A 21,380-nucleotide genomic window follows, 5' to 3' on the forward strand; every position below is an offset into this window, starting at 1 on the left:
CCTCCCCAATCCTCCCCAATTTTTAAAAAAATATATTTTATTGATTTTTTTACAGAGAGAAAGGTAGAGGGATAGAGAGTTAGAAACATCGATGAGAGAGAAACATCGATCAGCTGCCTCCTGCACACTCCCTACTGGGGATGTGCCCTCAACCCAGGTACATGCCCTTGACCGGAATCGAACCTGGGACCCTTGAGTCCGCAGGCCGATGCTCTATCCACTGAGCCAAACCGGTTAGGGCCCCAATTTTTTATAACTGTTTTGTTCAATGTTCAGTCAGTATTTCATGGGAACTTAACGTGTGCCAGACGCTGCTATAAATGTGAGATTATATTTTCAGAATCTTAAAGATATTCTTAGCTTAGATGGCTTCAGGAATATTTCTGGGAAAGGACACTTTTAGAAAAAGTTGCTCTTCTGTTTCTGCCAGAGTTGACATCTGGGGATTGGAGTTTAATATTTTCTTGTTGGTCCTTCTTATGTTGAAATGGTTGGTTGATTCTGAATCAGAGGCCTAATTTTACTAAATAAAAAGGGTTGGTTACTTTCAGATTGCAGAGGTCATTACTGAGGGTGCCTGTGAATTTAGAAATGAGAGATGGTAAAGTGTCTCTTTGAACCTCCTTCTAAAATAATTTCCGGTGTTTTGACAAATCTACTTGTAAGTAAATTACATTATTCATACGCCCAAGGCACCGTTTGTAAAAGCCCAGTTGGTATAAGATGATACTTCATGTGCTGCAGGGATTGTGTCGTGTGCTGATGGCACGGGAACCCGGGCGTTAGGAGTGACCCCCCGTAGCTGGGGCAGCCAGGGCTCCCCAGAGGGAGGTGACGGGTCCAGTGGACGACCTCGTTTAAGAGGGGAGGGCCGGGGTCAAAGGGCAAGCGACCTGCCTCCAAGGATTGTGTCCGATGTGACCGGCATTGTGAGTCCCGCTCCGAAAAGAACCGGGTGTTCATAGCACAGGGATTGCTTTGGGGGGACAGAATTTTTCCTTTTTGTGGGACACTAACCCCAGTCTGCCCTCGGTGCCCCTCAGGCAACCACTGTGCCTGTTTACTACCCGCCGGGAGCTTATTATAAATGGAAGGTTGTCTGGCCAGGTCAGCTGTCCCCGCCCTGTCTTCCCACCGGGAATGCCCGTCTGTGAGGCTCACAGTTTCTAGGAGGGACCCTGAGGCTCAGCCGGGAAAGGGTGTTGCGATGAGGTGATGGCTGTGAGCGTTACTGCTGTGATGTTACCAGTGACTCCCAGCGGAGCACCGCTCAGCACTTCTCTAAGTATCGATGTCAATTAACAGCATTTTACTAAAAACAAGCCCTTCGAAAGCATCAGAGGCCCCTGACAGCCTTTCCTTGACTGCCCCCTGGTGGCGACATCCGCAAAGAACAAGGAACCCCGAGCGGATAAGGAGGGAGAAGGGCACCAGCAGGGGAGCCCGGACACCCCCTCCTGCCTCCCAGTCCCACCCACGCCCCCTCGGGCCCCGCCCACTCCCCTCGGGCCACACCCACGCCCTTGTGGCCACACCATCTGGATCGCCCACCCTGCCTGACCCAGCCCCTCCTGTCCAGGTCACTGGGACTGGACGTGTTCCATCTCCATGAGTTCCCTTGTCCCTTCACCCCCCTGACAAAATCCTAGTCCTTCAAGACCCAGCTCAGATGCCAACGCCCACCTGGGAGCTGACCCGTTAACCGCACGTGAGAGGCCCTCTCCTGGTTCTCGGGGCTCTGTGTCCACACTTTAGTGGAGCCCTGAGGTCAGACTCAGATTCCGTCGCCTCTCCGCTGGCTTAGCTCCTGGCAGAGCAGGGATCACGTCTTATTTTTAAATGTTTTATTGATTTCAGAGAGGAAGGGGGAGAGAGAGGTAGAAACATCAGTGATGGGAGAGAGTCATTGATCGGCTACCTCCCGCACGCCCCACCCTGGGGATGGAGCCCACAACCCGGGCCTGTGCCGGGTGGTTGAATGAGTGAATGAATGGTTCTCCTGAGTTGGGAGAATCCAATTAAATAATGATGGAGAAGTGCTTTGTGAACTGAGAGTACCAATCGAGGATGTGTCTGCATTGATGCACGATGTGCAGATTGAAGGATGGAGGAGGGCGAGGTGTTTCAGATCCTTCCACCCGTCTCAGCCCCTCTTCCCCACGTCTCTGCAAGAACAGAGGTGCTGTGTCCTCGTACCCAGCACCCTCGGGTCCTCTGGGCTCCGACGTGCCCTCATCCTCCACCCGCTCCAATGCCGTTGTCCCCGTCCCTTTGCCGGACAGCACTGGGCGGCAGTCCGTGCCTGCTGCGAGTAGCAGAGCCGAGTGAAGTCACATCCTCAGCAGAAAACGACCTGTGTGTCCTGTAGCTGAATCATCGTGCTCTCAGCCCGCGCCCCCACGGATGAGGAATTCGGTCTTATCTGACCAGCAGCCTCTTTGGGCCACGTTATCTTAGTTACCTACATTTAGGCAGTTCTGGGCCCTCCTCCCTCTTGCCCTTCTCTCCAAAGCGACCTACATTCTCAGAGGTCAGCGGCCCCCAGCATTGAGGTGGGGGGTCTCCTCCCTGTGCTGCTTGTCCAGCCGGCTGGTCCCTGAGCTTCCGCGCTGGTGACTGAGACACGCTGGTTCCACCACCTACGGCCCTGCCATCCTCTCTGCCGGTGAAATCATGGTGCATGTGGCTGCCGTGTGGACACCGTGTGGCTGCCGTGTAGACAGCATGTGGCTGCCCTGTGGACGCCGTGTGGCTGCTGTGTGGCTGCCATGTGGACGCCGTGTGGCTGCCATGTGGACGCCGTGTGGCTGCCATGTGGACGCCGTGTGGCTGCCCTGTGGACGCTGTGTGGCTGCCATGTGGATGCCATGTGGCTGCCCTGTGGACGCCGTGTGGCTGCCCTGTGGACGCCGTGTGGCTGCCCTGTGGACGCTGTGTGGTCCTCTCGCTGCAGGATGGGACGGCACCACTGTGGATCGCATCACAGATGGGCCACAGCGAGGTGGTGAGGGTGATGCTGCTGCGGGGAGCCGACCGCGATGCCGCCCGAGACGTGAGTCTGAGTGAAAGCTGCACAGCGCGGGCCCCGGGAAATGCACGCCCCGTGGGAACCTGGGGAAATGCAAACACTGTGGGTGATCCCGGAGGTGGGGGGCGGTGATGCATGCTCGGGCCGGGCAGGGCCTGGGGGGGGGGAGGGCAGGGGAAATGCACGCACCGAGGCCCGAAACCACGGCAGCCTGGACCCGGAGACCACGCGGCTGTGTGTGGTCGTGCCCAGCTGGGTTTTCTCCCGCCTCCACCTGCTCTTCAGCGGGAAACTAACCGTGTGACTCTGTTGAAACTTCGTGCTGCTCCGCTCTCTAAGGAAAACAAAACAAGAGCCTGTGTAACTCCTCTGTGATGCGCCCCCCCGAGCAGACTTCCGGATGGACGGTGGGGAGGGGGCGTAGGAGCCTGGGCCCCGGCTCCTTGGGGGGTGTCCCTGGCGGCTGCTCCAGGGGCACTGTGCCTCCTGCTGGCACTTGCCCAAGTGCAGCTGGCTGGGCTTGGGTGCCTGTGGTTTGGGGTCCCTCAGTGCTCCAGGCAGACCCCCCTCGCTCAGCCCCTAGCCACAGAGCCCCGGGGTCACCTAACCCCGTGGTCGGCAAACCGCAGCTCGCGAGCCACACGCGGCTCTTTGGCCCCTTGAGTGTGGCTCTTCCACAAAATGCCACGTGCGGGCGTGCACGTAGAGTGCAATTGAAACTTCATGGCCCATGCACAGAAGTCGGTATTTTGTGGAAGAGCCACACTCAAGGGGCCAAAGAGCCGCGTGTAGCTCGTGAGCCTCAGTTTGCCGAGCCGCAGTTTGCCGACCACTGACTTCACCCCACAGCAGACCTCGCCCCATAGGAGCCAAGGACGGCTTGCTGCTCGCTTTTTATTTATTTATTTTTTCGCAGTGTCTGGCCTCTCTGTCCTTGGCATGGCTCTGCTTATGTGACCCCCTCTTTCCCAGTCAGACCCCCGAAAAGAGGAAACAGAGGTGCGCTCCTGGCCACTTCATCTCCCCTCTCCCGCTGTTCCTCTTCCCACCGACTCTGAAGCCAGAAAAGAAACCCCTGTTTTCTCCTTTCTTCCCGACTCCCGCTAAGCCTTGGGCGAGGTGGGCGGCCCTCTCCTTTCCGCCGGAGGGGGCTGTGAGCGAAACCTCCTGGTGCCGCCATCGATACGCTAAGGCAGGAGGAAAAGAATGTGGAAGGTCTCTGCTCACGCCAAGTGATGGCAGGAGCGGGCGGTTAATTTCTCAGCTTGTCTTTGCATTCTTTTTAACAGATTTCAGTCTACCCCCCCCCCCCCCGCCCACCACCACAGGCAGACAGACACCCAGGGCAGAGGAGAGCAAGGCTGCAGGCGAGAAAAGACAAAATGAAAAGCCCCTTTAACGCTTGAGAACAGCCAATACAGTTCAAGGATTGTTAAGTCACTGCAAGCAGATCAACAGGGCTGCTCGGTCACGAACGACAGAGGTGCCTCTAGTCCATTGTCCCTTTCCCAGAGTTCCCAGGGGCTGGAGGAGTGCGAATTCCCACACGGCAGGGCCCTGAGATGACATAAGAGGTCACCGGTTTTGTCTGGTGCCCCTAGAGCAGACTCGGTGGCTGCGTGAGCGCTAGGAGGCGCCTGGGGTCGGGGCCTGGCAGGTCTGTGCATGGCCCTAGTGCTCAGCCCGCTCGCTCTGAATGCCCCGCTGTTCCCTGTCCCGAAGGATGGCACTACGGCGTTGCTGAAGGCCGCCAACAAGGGCTACCACGACGTCATCCAGGAGCTGCTGAAATTCTCCCCCTCCCTTGGCCTTCTGAAGGTAAGGAATTGTGCCTGTCTGTAAGAGAAGGGGTTGGAAATGAAGAAGTCTGTTCTTGGCCCGGCAGCGCGGCTCAGTGGTTGAGCGTTGGCCTGTGAACCAGGAGGTCATGATTGGATTCCCAGTCAGAGCACAGGCCCGGGTTGTGGGCTCGATCCCCAGGGAGGGGCGTGCAGGCGGCAGCCGGTCCATGAGTCTCTCTCATCATGGACGTTTCTGTCTCTCTCCTTATTTCCCTTCTGCTCTGAAATAAAATAAAATAAAATAAATTTTTTTTTGAAAGAAAAGAGCATTGGCAGCACTTACACCGACCACCTGCTGTGCACCTTGGCGCACAGTGTCAGAGGCTGATGTGACTGGAGAGGGGGCATAAGGGAGCAGAAGACCGGCGAGTGCTGCTGGCTGAGTCACTCTGACGCACCGTCTTTCCTCTTAGAACGGGACGACAGCGCTCCACGCGGCCGTGCTCAGCGGGAACGTTAAGACCGTCGCGCTGCTCCTGGAGGCGGGGGCAGACCCAGCCCTGAGAAACAAGGTACGGGCCTGCCTTGCGGGTCTTTCGACTCCATCAGGCACCTGTGCAGAGGTCAGGCAGTGTCTGCCGTAACCAAGGTAACGCCTCTCTGGCTCCTGTCGCTCTCCTCGCACTTCCCCCTAGAAATGGCAGGCAGGGTGGTCACTGGGTTGTGGGTGAGCAGTCCCTTTGGACAGAGAATTACACTGAACGTATTGATTTCAGAGAGGAAGGGAGAGGGGGAGATAGAAACATCAATGACGAGAGAGAATCATCGATTGGCTGCCTCCTGCACTGGGGATCGACCCCAAAACCCAGCTATGTGCCCTTGACTGGGAATCAAACTGGGACCTCCTGGTTCATAGGTCAGTGCTCAGCCATGAGCCATGCTGGCCTGGCTGGACCCAGAGAATTACTCTAAAACCCTGTATCGCCCTGACCGGTTTGGCTCAGTGGATAGAGCATCGGCCTGCGAACTGAAAGGTCTCAGGTTCAATTCCGGTCAAGGGCATGTACCTTGGTTGAGGGCACATCCCCAGTAGGGGGTGTGCAGGAGGCAGCTGATCGATGTTTCTCTCTCATCGATGTTTCTAATTCTCTATCTCTCTCCCTTCCTCTCTGTAAGAAATCAATAAAATACGCCCTAACTGGTTTGGCTCAGTGGATAGAGCGTCAGGCTGCAGACTCAAGGGTCCCAGGTTCGATTCCAGTCAAGGGCATGTACCTTAATGGTGGGCACATCCCTGGTGGGGAGTGTGCAGGAGGCAGCTGATCGATGTCCCTCTCTCATGGATGTTTCTAACTCTCTATCTCTCTCCCTTCATCTCTGTAAAAAAATCAATAAAATATATATATTTTTAAAAATCAATAAAATATATATATATTTAAAAATCAATAAAATATATATTTTTTTAAAATAAAAATAAATAAAACCCTGTATTATCAGTGGGTTTCAGCTAACAAGGGCGCAGCTCCAGGGATGGGGAGACAGTGAGGGGGGGCAGCAGTGTGGGGGCAGGGTTATGAGTGTCCTGTTATCCACAAAGTGCCCTAAAAATGTCAGAGTCTAGTCGCTACCGCCACCCCCGGGGGCTGGATGGTCACATGCTGAGGATTGCTGGTGCTCTGTTTGGTGTCTGCATGGGAAAATGTCACTTTTGTGTTGTTAACAGGACTTCACTGCTCTGTTATAGAACCAACCCATGTCTTTTTACAACTCAGACTCTTTGGTTTACCGTTAGGCCAAATCTGGAGGTGGAAGATGCACAGTAGCCGTAGGAAAAACACGATTGTCGTAGTATTTCCTCTTATCCAGCATCTGCATGAGCTGTCCAGTGGGCGGGGTGGGGTGGGGCAGGAGCCCAGGACAGGTCTTGAAGAAGCACACTACACCGCTAACTTCTGTGTTTTGTTTAAAGATTTTTAAATTTATTTTTAGAGAGAGAAACATCAATGGTTGCCTTCCGTAGGTGCCCTGACAAGATCGAACCCGCACCCAGGTATGCGCCCTGACTGGGAATCGAACCAGCAGCCTTTTGGTGCCCAGGGCGATGCTCAACCAACGGAGCCACACCAGCCAGGGCTAAGCCGCTCGCTTTGAAGGAGGAAGTGGGTGTGGCGAAAGCTATTTTTATTTTACACTTTTCTGCCGCTTGAATTTCTATACGCGTCTGCTGCTGTGTCTGATTTTATTCATAAGGAGAACAAAAGCAAGGAGCCCGTCGTGACACTTTGAAAGAAACTGTCAGGAAGCACAGCTGAACAGCCAAGGGTCTCCTCCACTCCACGTAACCCATGGGTCCTCTCCTGCTCCTACCACCGACCTGCTTGGTGACAGCTTATCTCTGCTTATCTCTTCCCGAGGTGCTGAGATTAGCTTCCATTGGTGGGCCTGGGGAGTGATAAGGCAGCGGGAAGCACCACCCCTGTCTTATCTTTAGACCTTGGACGGGGACGTCCAGGGCTGAATGAAGGGGCCAGGGAGCAGTTAGAACCTTTATATAGAAACTGGAAATGCAGTTCTGGGTGTGCCTCCTGGGAGCTCAGCGGTGGTGGTTGTGGGGGTTCCCAGTGAGCACAGCACGGGCCAGGGCGCTCCGAGAGCTATGAGTCTACGTGCGGCTGCTCCTGATGGAGGCTCAGGCGGGCCCTTCGAGGGCACATACCAGTGTTTATGGAGCACAGGCCAGATGCGCGGGGCGTTGCGCCGGAAACGAGAACACACGACCAGAAAGCGTGGGCCCTGGCGTCCAGGGGGGGACCGTCTAGTGAGAGGCACGGCTAGGTGGAACAGTAACCCTAACAAAAAACAACCCTGACCGCTGACGTGTTCACGTTCCAGAGAGACCTCTAATGCCTGAACACAAAGCAGAGTCCAGAGGGGTGTTTCACCAGGAAAGAAGCAGGTTCGGGTCCGAGCCCCCTCGTTGGAGTCCCTAAAACCACACCAGCTGTGGGAATCCGCTAATGCCTGTCTTACCTTCTTTCAGGCCAACAAACTTCCAGCAGAACTCACCCAAAACGAGCGAATACTGAGTCTCCTGCGAGGCACGGAGGGCCACAGGAAGAGCTACCTGAGCTGCATATTTGACTGAAGGGAGGAACCGTCACCGCATTGCCCACTGGAAACTGCTTTCAGATGGTGTTGGAGATTCTGTGAGGAGACAGCGCCCTGGTTGCCCACCCAGGTTCCCCACCCAGAAGAGCTGTGCCTGGTGCCTGAGGCACAGGGCAGGGACCTCCTCATTCACACGGCTGCTCGCGCGGCCTGCAGCCCACTCCCCGGGGCCTGGCAGGGTCGTGGACTCACTCGTGTCTCTCGGTTAAACCCTAATTGTTAAACCTTCCAAGAGCTTTAAGTCAGAAGACAGAAAGACTGTAAGCCTTTAAAAGCTGCAGGTCTGACCTCCGATGAGCTAGTGCCCTTCAGCTTTTGTGTTACATGTAAGTGTGCTAAAATGTGTAGCTCCGTGACATTTTACATGTATGCATGTATGTCGTCCCAGTGTAAGGTGTTCTCCTACCCAAGGATCATAGCCGTGGTCTCAGAGACCTGACGTGCGAACGTGCATCACTAAGAAGACAAAGTGTTCATGTGTGAGTTGAGCCGGACCTTGGTCCTAACACGTAAAAGCCATGTTTACCCGGAGTCCGTATTGCAGGACGGGTAGGATGCAAGTGGCAAGTTTGGAAATTCAGAAAATTACAAACCGTGGGCCTTGAGGATTGTTTTTTTTTTAGCTTTTATTTAGGTTATGTTATCGGGACCCTGATTCCTGTGCCATTGGCATGCTCTGGAGTCTGGAGCTTCCAGCATCTCTCTGCTTGGTACCGTGGCTTTGCGGTCCTTGGATACAATGTGTGATATGTGCAAGTACGATACGCTAGCACGATTGCAGGACTGTAGTAATAAAAGACCGTTGTTAGTGTGTAGTAAGTGTTCCTCTATGCATGCTCTTGAGCTAGTGGGTTCCAAGAAGGAAACCTGGGTTTTATGGAATTATTCCTCTGAGAAAGGTGTCAAAATTTATATTCGATGCACTTAACAATCAGTGGTGTCTACATGCCTCATTCGGTGCCTACGCGCACAGACATGAGCTAACCCTCTCTCTGTAACCCGCCGTGATGAACACGGGTATTCTGTGACTTAGAAACACATCTTCCGTTCTCTCGTTCCTGTTCTGCTCTGTGTCCCGCCAGTGTTCTGTGTAAACACACGTTGACACGGAGGGAAATGTAACCCCAGGAGGGTTTTAACCAACTTGCAGTGTCACTAAAAGCATTTTCGTTAAGTCAGTAAACAACGGAGTCTAACTTTGAAATTGGCAGATATCCTTCTAAAGTTTGTTATGATCAATAACATAACCAACAGATATTAGCTTATTTTGATCATTATCACAAGCAAAGCCAGTACTGGGCAACCCACAGCCTGGCCAGCTATGCAACACGCCTGCAGTCTCACGTCAGGATAAACAATGAGAAAGCTTCGTCTGGATTGCTGAACCCCGTATATTAATATTTTAGTAGCTGCAAAGCAGTGCCAGTTTCCTCATTGACTGTCTTTTACTCAGCAAAGTTGTGCAATTACACATCCCCCCATGAGAATTTCACAAAGCAATATTTATTCTGAAGAGGAAAATAATGTGGCCTTAAATTTTTAATATTTTTTGCCTTAGTTAGAGCCCTAACTTAGAGCCTTAAGCCAAAAATGGTTGCTCATCACTGATCTAAATCAAAAGTTTTATGGGGACTGATAGCAAAGTTCCAAAGGACAAAAATGCAATGAAGTCACAAACTTAATGTTGTTGTTTTTCACTAAGACATGCTTTCCTTGGCCTATTTATGAGATCATTTTATGTGGATAATGCTCTTGATCAATATCAGGGTCATTAAAATGAATCCAGGAGCTTTAACAATATTTAAGGGAGCCTCTGACTGTAGGCAAGAGGTCTCTAGCGTAGAAGGCTCACGTGTGGTCTCGATGAGATGATATTATCCACAGCAGGGAAGATGATCATCTAAATCACTCACCCAAGACTGGAAAAAACCAAACAAAACGTTCCGTTATTTAAAGTTAAATTGCAACCTGGGCACGTGCCCTGACCAGGAATCAAACTCTGACCTCCTGGTTCATGGGTTGATAACAGGCAAACAGGTTACTTTTCACTGAATTTACTGGGTGACATTGGTTAATGAAATTGTATAGATTTCAGGGGTGCACTTCTAAAAAAATGTTTTTAAAGCTGAATTGCATTTGTTTGTACACAGATAGATGGTTCTTGTTTTATGTTCATCTAACTCACAGTTCATTGAGCTCTTAGAACTAGCAATTCCTATGCAAGGCATGTGTTTAATTCAACCACAGAAGTTTTTCATTATGTCCATTTGTCTGATGAAATACTCCAGGTTATAATTCAAAATAAAGTTAATATACTACCCAGTTTGCCTTTGCTGCTTTTTCCTGTTTGTGTTTAATCAGAAGGTATTTCTGTGATTCTAAATAAGATGGAATTTTAGAATTAATGACTCAGCTCCGTAAGCCTTATATTACTTATAGACTTATGATTTCATTATTTCTACCGTGGATCACTTTTGTCATGATGCCAGGAGGTTTTTTTATTCAGACAAAAATTCCCGGGAGAGTCACAGAAGATGCTACAAATAGAAACTCTTCATTGTTTTGCTGCTTTCAGTGTGGGAAGTCGGGGGGGGGGGGTGGGGGGGAGGCAGGCGGGGGGCGGGGGGGAAGTTGCCGCATGGAGGCAGTAAGGAAGGGCGGAGAATACAGACATATTTTTCAAAACAGATAGAGGCAGAGCTAAGGGTAGTTGGTGATTAATTGAACATGGGGAGTGAGGGGAAAGGTGAATTATACTAAGTATGTCAGGAGACCCTAAAACGCCCCCTCTCCCCCCAGTTTTGCTGATTGGCTAGGAGGACCCCAGAGCTCATCCCATGGTCATACTCGGGCGAAGATGACAGCAAAAGGGTGTGTAGCAAGATCAGCGGAGGGGAAGGGAAGTGGCGTGAAGGCAGGAAAGCAGTGCAGGCTCCAAGAGTCTCCAGCAGTCACTGGGCGAGCCTCCTTGCTCTCCCAACGAGTGTGACAACACCGTGAAGTGCTGTCCCCGGGGGAAGCTCAATGGAGACTCACCAGGCTTTTAATTAACTGGTCACAGGCACCCTCTGCCTGGCCTTGCCAAGATCCCAGACGTCCAGGCATCGGCACAGACCACATGGTTTGTAAGCCACTTGGGCTCAGTGAGCCCTTGCCATTCAGGGAAAGTCTGATGTCAGTGCAGGGAATGTTTGACAGCCGAGCCCCCAGGTGCCAGCCGACAGCCGACCTCGTAGGCAAGAATCTCTAAGGAGAGCAGCCCCAGGTCTGCTGTCAACTCTTCTCCACACGCGAGATTTCACGGTGCACACGGTGCCAGTAACTGGTAGGAAATGGGGGAAACAGGGTTCAGGGACACACAGAGAGAGAGAGTTTGGGACAAGTTGAAGAATGTGTGAAAACAGATTCCAGGGGGCCGTTGTCAACTGCGGCTGACGTTTAGAACTAGATTGCCACTGATCTTTGCAGAGTGATGGGAGGAAAGAGGGACACTCTGGTGCGAGAAAGACTGAGGACGAACTTGGAAGCAAAAAAGGAAGTTAGCAGAAACAACGTGAAATGGACAGGAGGGGGGATGGGACTGTCTCCTTCCTATATGAAATGGACAGCAGGGGTGGCTCAGTGGTTGAGGGTCGACCTATGAGCCAGGAGGTCACAGTTCAATTCCCAGTCAGGGCACATGTCCAGGTTGTAGGCTCCATGCCCAGTGTGGGGCGTGCAGGAGGCAGCTGATGGATGATCCTCTCTCATCATTGATGTTTCTCTCTCTCCCTCTCCCTCTCCCTTTCTCTCTGAAATCAATTAAAAAATGTATTTTTAAATGTGGTCTGGAAATAATTGTCGCTGTGACGGGTAGAACTGCATTTGTGAAGCCGCCCCAAGCACTTCCTAGGCATCGCTGGCAGCTGGCAGCGGCCGAATGCTCGCTCACAAGAAAGGAAGCCCTTTGTGCCACATCATGACGATGTAAGGTCTGTGGGGTGCGACGGAGGCGGGCCTGTGAGTTCATGTTCTAGAACAGTGGTTCTCGACCTTGGCTGCACATTAGAATCACCTGGGAATCTTTTTAAAATCCTGATTTCTGGGCCTCATCCTCCGGAAATTCTGTTTCCTTGTTACTAATGTTGTGGCCCCACCCCATCGCAAAGAAACAGAATTTTCTGTTAACAAACAGAAATTAATTAACAAAATTAATTTCACTGGCAGCCAGAGAAATCTCCCCGGCTGAGCCACCAAACACCAGCAGGACAAACGCATTTTCTAGCTCTCGGACTGCGAGACTCCACCCTCGGCTACATCATCTATGTATTTGTGGAAAGGCAATACTTTAAGGTGATTTTAAACGATGGGCGAAGTCACGTTTTAACAATTGAAGGACTTTATTAAAGACCTCCGGTTCCCGAGGTTAACGCAGGAGATCGCTGCCTCGAACAACCACTTCAGAGATATAACTAAAGGACAGAACGGACATCATCCAAAACCACAAGAAGGCTGGCTGAGTGGAAATTCTACAACTAGGAGGAAAGAGAATATCATACCCAGACTCAGAGGAGGCGCAGTGCTGAAGTGAAATACTCAGGTGTGGAGTGCGCGCGGAGCGGGCTGGTGGCGGAGGGCGCAGTTGTTGTTTTCAATCGGGAGGGAGTTTTAGACTCTGAGCTCCAGATCCGGGCCAGTCTCTGGGGAGCAAGACTCAAACGGGAGAAGGGGGACTGTCTGGCTTCGGTCGGAACTCAAAGGCAGCTTTCTCTCCGAGGTTTGCAGCCATTGCTGGGACTCTGAGAGGCAGAGCCCCTGGGGAAGGAACTGAGAGCAGCCATAACTGCTCGCTCCGCCTGCCCTGTAGATCCCCTGGGACCCGCCCCGCCCAAGCCCTGCGCAGAACCATTTGCGGGATAGCCTCAGGCAAAGGCTAGATTAGCACCGCCCTAGAGATCCAGCACAGAAGCCCTCCCACTGCAGACACAGCGGACTCTCATAGCCAGTTAGCCCGGAGGTCAAATCACCCCCGGTATTGCCGACATCAATCAAGGCTTAAAGGCAACAAGACTGCACACAAAGACCACTAGGGGGTGTACCAAGAAAGCATAAAAAATGCGGAGACAAAGAAACAGGACAAAACTGTCAATGGAGGATATTGAGTTCAGAACCACACTTTTAAGGTCTCTTAAGAACTGTCTAGAAGCTGCCGATAAACTTAGTAAGGCCCTCGAAAAGACTGGTGAGACCGCCGATAAATGTTGTGAGATCCTCAAGAAATCTAATGAGACCCTCGATGTTATATTGGGGAACCAACTAGAAATTAAGCATACACGGACTGAAATAACGAATATTATACAGACTCCCGACAGCAGACCAGAGGAGCGCAAGAATCAAGTCAATGATTTGAAATGTGAGGAAGCAAAAAACACCCAATGGGAAAAGCAAAATGAAAAAAGAATCCAAAAATGCGAGGATAGTGTAAGGAGCCTCTGGGACAGCTTCAAGCGTACCAACATCAGAATTATAGGGGTGCCAGAAGATGAGAGAGAGCAAGATATTGAAAACCTATTTGAAGAAATAATGACAGAAAACTTCCCCCACCTGGTGAAAGAAATGGACTTACAGGTCCAAGAAGCGCGGAGAACCCCAAACAAAAGGAATCCAAAGAGGACCACACCAAGACACATCATAATTAAAATGCCAAGAGCAAAAGACAACGAGAGAATCTTAAAAGCAGCAAGAGAAAGAAACCCAGCTACCTACAAGGGAATACCCATACGACTGTCAGCTGATTTCTCAACAGAAACTTTGCAGGCCAGAAGGGAATGGCAAGAAATATTCAAAGTGATGAATAGCAAGAACCTACAACCACGATTACTTTATCCAGCAAAGCTATCATTCAGAATTGAAGGTCAGATAAAGAGCTTCACAGATAAGGAAAAGCTAAAGGAGTTCATCACCACCAAACCAGGATTATATGAAATGCTGAAAGGTATCCTTTAAGAAGAGGAAGAGGAAGAAAAAGGTAAAGATACAAATTATGAACAACAAATATGCATCTATCAACAAGTGAATCTAAGAATCAAGTGAATAAATAATCTGATGAACAGAATGAACTGGTGATTATAATAGAATCAGGAACATAGAAAGGGAATGGACTGACTATTCTTGGGGGGGAAAGGGGTGTGGTAGATTCGGGAAGAGACTGGACAAAAATCGTGCACCTATGGATGAGGACAGTGGGTGGGGAGTGAGGGCGGAGGGTGGGGCGGGAACTGAGAGGAGGGGAGTTATGGGGGGGGGGGAAAGAGGAACAAATGTAATAATCTGAACAATAAAGATTAAAAAAAAAAAAAAAAAAAGACCTCCGGTTCCCTCGTCAGCTTCATCCGAAAGAGTGACTTCTCCCGTCTTTGGCTCTTCCCTCCCTCACGTGGGCTTAAGCCTCTTGTTTTTCAGGAGGGAATGCTGTTCTTCCCCTTCCCGCAGTCGGACTGGCGAAGAGCCTTAGGGAGGAAGTGGTCTGTTTACAAGAGGGGGCCCTCTTTGAGGAAAGGTGAGACCCAAACCACCCCTGGGAAAGGACACCGTGTCCCTGACGGAATCCTCCAGGGGAGGGAACAGCATTGTGAAACGCCGACCGCCGTTCGGAGTCATCCGGACGCTGTGGCATCGTCTCTGCGAGGAAGTCCCCACCGCCAGGGACTGGATTAGTCACCAAGTTGTGTGCCCTTACGAGGGCAAATGACATGTCAGCGTATGTTTGACCAACAATGGCCCATTTCTGAGTCAGAACCACTGGCACTAAGTCATGAGTTGTAGCTATTTCCAGTGAAGAGGTCAGTGAACTTGGGCTTGCTTCAGTGTGGAGTTTTAAACGCCTATTTCAGCCCTGGCCAGTGCTCTCAGTGGTTAGAGCGTCGGCCCTACCACAGAAGGTTCACTTCCCCATCAGGGGCATGACCTGGGTTGCAGGTTCAATCCTGGTCCGGGCCCCTGCAGGAGGCAACCAATAGCTGTGTCTTTCTCATATTGATCTCTCTCTCTCTCCCTCTCTCTCTCTCTCTCATCTCGCCTCCCCTCCCTCCCTTCCACTCTCTCTAAAAATCAATGGGAAACATATCCTTGGGTGAGGATGAACAAAAAATTAGTAATAAAGCATATTGCTAGATGCAAAAAAGCAAACTGAAAAATGTATACTGTATGCCTCTACCTGTTTAAAAGTCCATATATTATATTTAATTAATGTTTTCAAATACATGAATTTTTCTGGAGGGTGTTTTTGCACATTTATAAAGATGCATATGTCTAATAATTTCATTTTCCCTCATTCTGTCCTTTGTCATTATACAATCATTGTTGAATTGTGTATATAATCATAGTGGCATTATTATTTATACAAACAAGCAAAAAGTCTCTCTTACGATCTCAACCATGTGAAAACCATTTTCATAGGAGAAATACACCACAGTGTGACACATTATCCATAACGGTGGAATTATAGATGATTTTTCTATTCTTGTCTCCCAATTTTTGTGTATTTTCGAAGTTTCTACCATAGGCATGCATGGGTTACTTGGTTATGGGGCGTGGGGGGGGGGGTGACTTAGGAATAAGAGAGTTTATTTAAAAAATATACCCTAGGCTTTTGAGCATTGTTGAAGTTGTAGGAAAGACTGACCAGAAAAAACGTCTGTATATATGGTAAAAGATCTGTTTCTGTTCTCAGACTGGTGGGATTATCAGAATTTCTGCCCATCCAGAAATGTTGTGTCTGGAGCTTGAAATCTCCTTTACTCGCATCAGTTAAATTTTGTAAGGGGTTTTGCTGTTGTTTCCATAAGGACTTTGCTGAACTTGGGAGGCTAACTAGCCCTCCGGTCCGGGGAATACAGTGCAGCCGCAGCTTGGAGTGTGTGCCCTGGGAGCACCGGAGGCCTTCCCCAGAGCTGCCCATGCAGGGGTCCAGGGTGGAGCCCACACATTGGCATTTCAAACCGGTTCCCAGACAATATGCTGATGCGGCAGGTTCAGTGACATCCTTTGAGCACATCTGCATAAAGCAAACTGCTGTGTCATGAGAGGAAGCCCGCGGGAGTGGAGGTCAGCGGGAGGGTTAGGGCTGCGTCCAGAGGAAACCCTGCAGCTGCGGTGCCCAGCCAGCCCGGCTCGGACGCCTGGACACGTCCGGGCTGAGGAGATGGGGAGGAAGGCAGTCACTGATGACCCCTGCGTGCGGTCGGAGGGAATGGCGCTCTTCACTGCTGCAGACGGTGTTTAGTCTCTTCACTGTGAATCAGAGCCCACTGTGGGGAAAGGAGAGCCTCGCCTCCGTTTCTGTAACTTCAAAATGGAAATGACTGCTGCTGATGAGTGATCTCAACAACTGACACCTGAGGGGCAATGTCACCAGAAATGCATGGGATAAACATAAGTGCACGTCCAAAAAGGCGGTAATATATAATAAGAAGAGGCACGGTAACAAAACAAAACAAAACACACACAGAACAAGGACGCTTCTTTATCTCTGTCTCTCTGGACTGCACCTAGAACTCTGAAAGGGCCTCTGGCCCCACCCGCCCGGGAACCGGGTTTGGGTTCTTGGCCTCGCTGGGCTCCGCCAGCAGAGGGTGCGGTTCCAGCGCCTCCCAGGACGGGGGCTGAGCTGACCGGGTGACTCAGGGGCCGCGCCCCGCGCCCGCCCTCGCGCCCGGGCCCACAACGCCCTCCCCCGTGACCGATGACCGCACGCCCCGGCCACTGCGCCGCGCCTCCGGGTGCGCGGGCCGCGCCCAGGCCAGACCCCTTTCGGGGATGGGTTCGGAGCAGAGCTTGCTCAGACCTAGAGTCAGCACGTGTTCCGCCGGAGCCGTGGGGGCCGTACCGGGAAAAAGCGTCGCCAGGACCTCGCGTTTGCTAACACCGCCTCGCCCACCATCTTCAACCAAAGAAAAGGACAAAAAGGGGAGACATGGATTTAAAGCGCGAAAACCACACACTGTTGCTACAACCCCAGAAACACTCTCCGGCGGACTCCAGAAGCTAGCGCCCAGCCCAGGCGGAGCTTCTCAGTGGTTAGAGACCCCGCCCCACACGCCCTGGTCGGGGCGCGCACAGGAGTCAGCGATGGATGCATAAATAAGTGGAACAAATCGGGTTCCTCTCTCCCTCTAAAATCAATCAACAAAAAAGCAAATTAAAAAGAAAAGCCCAGAAGTTGACCTGACGTAGTCTGGAAGGCCCTGGCCCCACTCCGCCCCTCGCGGGACGGAGCAGACAGGTGCGGAGCTGGGACTCCCGGAGGCCGCTGCGGCCGGGTCTGGTCCTCACCTCTCCTGGCTGTGGCCCCGCCCGCCCAGCTAGGCCCCGCCCCCTTCATAACCCCGCCCGCCCAGCGAGGCTCCGCCCCCTCTGTATCCTCGCCCGTTCAGCTAGGCCACGCCTCCTGTGACCACGCCCCCTCCATAACCCCGCCCCAGAGCGTCCTCCTGGCCAAGCGGCGGCGGCCCCGCCCGGAAGGGGGCGGGTCTCACGACGCTTCTTCCTTCCTGACCTGCGCGCGCAGCCCCGGCGCTGGGTCCTGCTTGACAGGTTCTTTCTGTGTCCGCGGAGCCGGGACTGGGTTCTGAGGGAGCCGGACCGAGTCGAGCCGAGCCTAGCCCAGCGGAACCTCCGCAGCCCGCAGCCCGCGACATGAGTGCGCGCGGCCTGGCCCTGGGCCTCCTGCTGCTGCTGTGCCCGGCGCAGGTGAGCGGCCGGGAACCGGGGCTGCGGCGGGAACCGGGGCTGCGGCGGGGCCGGGAGTCCGGGAGGGCGGCGGGCCCTGGGGAACCACCCCCGGCCGCGTCCCGGCCCCGAGGTGGAGGAGGGCGGCTCTGGGACCACGGTTCGGCCTGTTTGGCGCCCGTTCCGCTGTGGCCACCCCAGTTCTGGGTGGAGGACGTAGGGCAGGGGCGGGAGGGGAGTCGGGGGCGGGAGGGTCCTGTGTAGCCTGACTTTGCCTTCCTCGTGCCGCCGCGTGCGTTCCCGCTCTGGCCCATTGTTTAGAGGCTCCTACCGTGTGTGCCCTTCTCCCCAAAGAGGAAGGCGCGAGGAGGGGAAGCCGGTGCGAGGAAGGGAAGGAAGGTAAAGGCGCGAGGAGGGGAAGCGGGTGAGCTCGCCGAGCACCGGCTGGAACAGCTGCGCATACCGGACAGGAGTCAGCTCGGTCTCCTGAAGGGTGCAAGTTGCTTCTTACCAACTCTTTTTCGCGTCTTTGGAAGCTGAGTCCCAGGGGCCATCAACTCCGCTGGTGGCAGGACCCGGTGGCCCCGGGACCGGGGGTCCCAGGGTGGGCTGGTGCCCCTGGGTCAGGCCGCCTGGGCAGCAGTGCCTCCTGCTGTGTGTGTATCTAAGTTTCTTCTTTGAAAACCGGGGCACGGAGGGGGAGTCCAAGGGTCAGTGCTGGTTAAACCTGATCAGGGTGAAGAGGGAACTGGGATGCTATGCCCTGTGCCCGCCTGCCTGCAGGGGGTGGCAGTGGGGTGATGAGTCGCTGGGCAGGCAGACCAGGAAACCTCTCCTTCGCTTCTGTGCAGCCCTGGGGAGGGGATCGGGGACGCCACCCAGTCAGGGTCCCGAGCCAGAGGGGCGGTGGCTCCCTCCTGGGTGTGTGTATGGGGGTCCCAGCCGCGTGGGCGTGGGTGCCGGTGGGGAGAAGGCGGAGAGCGGGTACCGCTCACCAGCACTGGCTTTGGGCACATTCCTATTTCTTTCTTTTTAAAAAAAAAAAATATCTTTTATTGATTTTTTACAGAGAGGAAGGGAGAGGGATAGAGAGTCAGAAACATCGATGAGAGAGAAACATCCATCAGCTGCCTCCTGCACACCCCCTACTGGGGATGTGCCTGCAACCAAGGTGCATGCCCTTGATCGGAATCGAACCCGGGACCCTTCAGTCCACAGGCCGACGCTCTGTCCACTGAGCCAAACCGGTCAGGGCGCATTCCTCTTTCAAGCCTCAGTTTTTTTCTGAAGATACACAATAAACACCGCAGAGGATTACTCGCGTTATTAGGTATGATATATGGAGAGACCCCATTGCTTTAGTGAAAACTCCAGAGATGGCAGTGATGTGCCTTAAAGAAAGTGCAGCTGTCCAACTTCCCCGGCTTAGTCAGGACCCCGGGGCTTCCCAGGGCCCAGCAGCTTCACTGAACAGTGAGACCCCTTGGCCTGGAGGCGGTGCCGGGCTGCTGGCCCGAGGCCCTCCTAGGACTTTGGGGGTAGGTCAGAGGCTGGTCACGAGTCTCAAGTCCCTTGCAAAATGCCTGGGAGCCCGGGACAGGTCTGTAAAGCTGAACTGGAAAAACTCCTATTGTGATTTCATGAGTCAACTCACTGCGTCTGCGAGGCTGGCAGAACCTGAGCAGGTGGGTGGGCGGGCGGCTGTCTTCAGGATTCTGACCTCTGCCAGCAGGCGTCTGGGTTCTGTCTGAGCACTCATAACGTTCCGTCACAGCGGGACAGGCTGGCTGTCCTCTGATGGCCTCCAATACATTTTGGAGGGATTTTCCTTCATTTTAAATTTTTACAGAGGATGAAATAACATTACTAGACTGAATGGTTTTTAAAAATCCTTGTAGTCATCCAAATAATGTGTACAGTTTTGAGAAATAGGTTGAGTGTGTGTCTCTATAGATATTATATACATTTATCCTGACTATATTTTTATAAGCTTTTTCTTGAGGAACAGGGAGCAAAGTGAGGCCTGGGTAGGAATGAAGCCATTAGAACGGCTTTTCCTGAGCTGGGGCATGGTTGACGTTTTTGGTCAAGAGCCTTGAAGAGTCACCACCTGAGGATGGCGTGAATGTGGGTGATCATTTCCAGTCTCTCTGCCCGGGCTGCTGCTGTGATAGCTACTCTCCGAACAGCTGCGCTCAGGAAAAGTAGGTTTCCCTTCGGCCAGTGGGCAGCAAGAAAAGGCTCGCTGAATAGGTCTTTGTGCTCCGCAGTGTTTGTCATGCCACCAGAACAAAGGGCCCCTCTGCTCATGGAGACAGTGTGTCCTCGCGCTCCGGGGCAGCCCTGCCTCCTAAAGGGGAGGCTTCTCGGGAGTTTTAGGGGTGACACCTTCCCTCCTGCGGGAGCCTGGGTCAGAGCATGTCTCACCTGACCTCAGTGCCCCTGTCCCCCTCACACCACAGCTCTCTCCAGCCAAACAAACGACTTGCTGTCGAACCCCGTCTGTCTTCCCAGGCCAGTTCAAATGCCCCATCGTCCTGACCTTGGCTCCCCTGCGCCCCCAGCTAGCTTGCCTGCCTTCCCTGGGAAGCTCTACGTCTTTGTGTAAACTCGCAGTGGCATTTCTGCCCAGCAAACGACTGTGAATTAGAAGACGTGGGTGTGGGTCTGGCCGCCTCCTCTTCCCAGCAGTGATCCCCGAGCCTCCGTTCCCTCCTCTGTCCAGTCAGATGAACAGCTATCCCCACTGTTCAGGTGCGTGCGGAAGAGAGGACTAGTGTTGGAATTGAACGAGTGGGTCGGACGCTTGTGCGTTTCTCAGTCATCAGATCATCCGGCTCTCGTGGGCTCAGGTGAGAGGGCGGGGCGGGGGAGGGCTCTGAGGCTGGCGGAGAAATGGCCCGGATTTGCACATGGCGTCTTTGTTCTCCACAATCAGTCACCAGCGGTGGCCATGCAAGTTTTCCGATGTTTGGACTGTGCCTCTCATTTTCAGTCTTTGGAATGTTTGCTTTGGCTAGAAAACGTTAAAGAACAAACAAAACCCTTGCTGATGCAAGTGTGCTGTTGGGGAATTTCAGAGTGAAACTTTAAAATGTGTCCTTTATCTTATGACTTCCCCTCAGGCCACAGAGGAACTCAAATGACCATCTTGCACTAATTTTGTAAGTGAAAAGTGTTTGCTGTGGACACAGTGTAGGAAACAAAAGTAGATGCAACAAGTGAACGTGTAAACGAGGCAGAGGGCAGTCTACACTGAAGTGCTGTGTGATGTCAGCAGCTTCTATGCGTCTTATTCATAGTTGACGGGAAGAAGAGTAAATATGGTGTAAAAATCACAATGCAAAGTGTGCTTAGTAAAAGCAGGGAGAGAACGTCCTAGGAGCCCATGCGTTAGCTGACCTTTGCAGGGTCACTCACCAGGTGGACAAGAGGAAAATGGGAGGAAATAGCGGGGGAGGTTACCGAGTTGTTACTAAAACCTGTGCACTTCAAAAGGGTGGACTTCATGGTGTCTGAATGACCTCAGTGAACCATTGGAAAATAACATCCCAGTTGACAAGAACCTGAAGGAAAAAGAGCTACCTGACTTTTGCCCAGCGCTCCCATGGCTGGGCTTGTCGATCTGGTTGATCTGCAGAGCACCTTTAAGGTCAGTGCGATGCTGTGTTGCAGATGTGGAGAGTAGTGCTCAA

The 21,380-nt window shown here is 52.6% G+C and overlaps 2 protein-coding genes across 2 annotated transcripts in view; both read left to right on the forward strand.

Annotated features, from left to right (window-relative positions):
• The window catches only part of ANKRD29 (ankyrin repeat domain 29), a 30,472-nt gene extending 20,173 nt beyond the window's left edge, over nt 1–10,299 (forward strand). Inside the window, exons 7-10 of the mRNA XM_059707467.1 lie at nt 2,954–3,052; nt 4,751–4,846; nt 5,283–5,432; nt 7,850–10,299. Coding sequence (XP_059563450.1) covers nt 2,954–3,052; nt 4,751–4,846; nt 5,283–5,432; nt 7,850–7,954 — 450 coding nt within the window. The 3' untranslated portion in view covers nt 7,955–10,299. The remainder of the gene's footprint in view (nt 1–2,953; nt 3,053–4,750; nt 4,847–5,282; nt 5,433–7,849) is intronic.
• A 7,220-nt stretch (nt 10,300–17,519) lies between these two features.
• Nucleotides 17,520–21,380, forward strand: part of NPC1 (NPC intracellular cholesterol transporter 1) — a 37,248-nt gene continuing 33,387 nt past the window's right edge. Inside the window, exon 1 of the mRNA XM_059707468.1 lies at nt 17,520–17,706. Within this exon, the coding sequence (XP_059563451.1) occupies nt 17,653–17,706 (54 nt within the window). The 5' untranslated portion in view covers nt 17,520–17,652. The remainder of the gene's footprint in view (nt 17,707–21,380) is intronic.

Source organism: Myotis daubentonii, chromosome 8 (genome assembly GCF_963259705.1).
Source record: "Myotis daubentonii chromosome 8, mMyoDau2.1, whole genome shotgun sequence".
Classification (NCBI taxonomy): Eukaryota; Metazoa; Chordata; class Mammalia; order Chiroptera; family Vespertilionidae; genus Myotis; species Myotis daubentonii.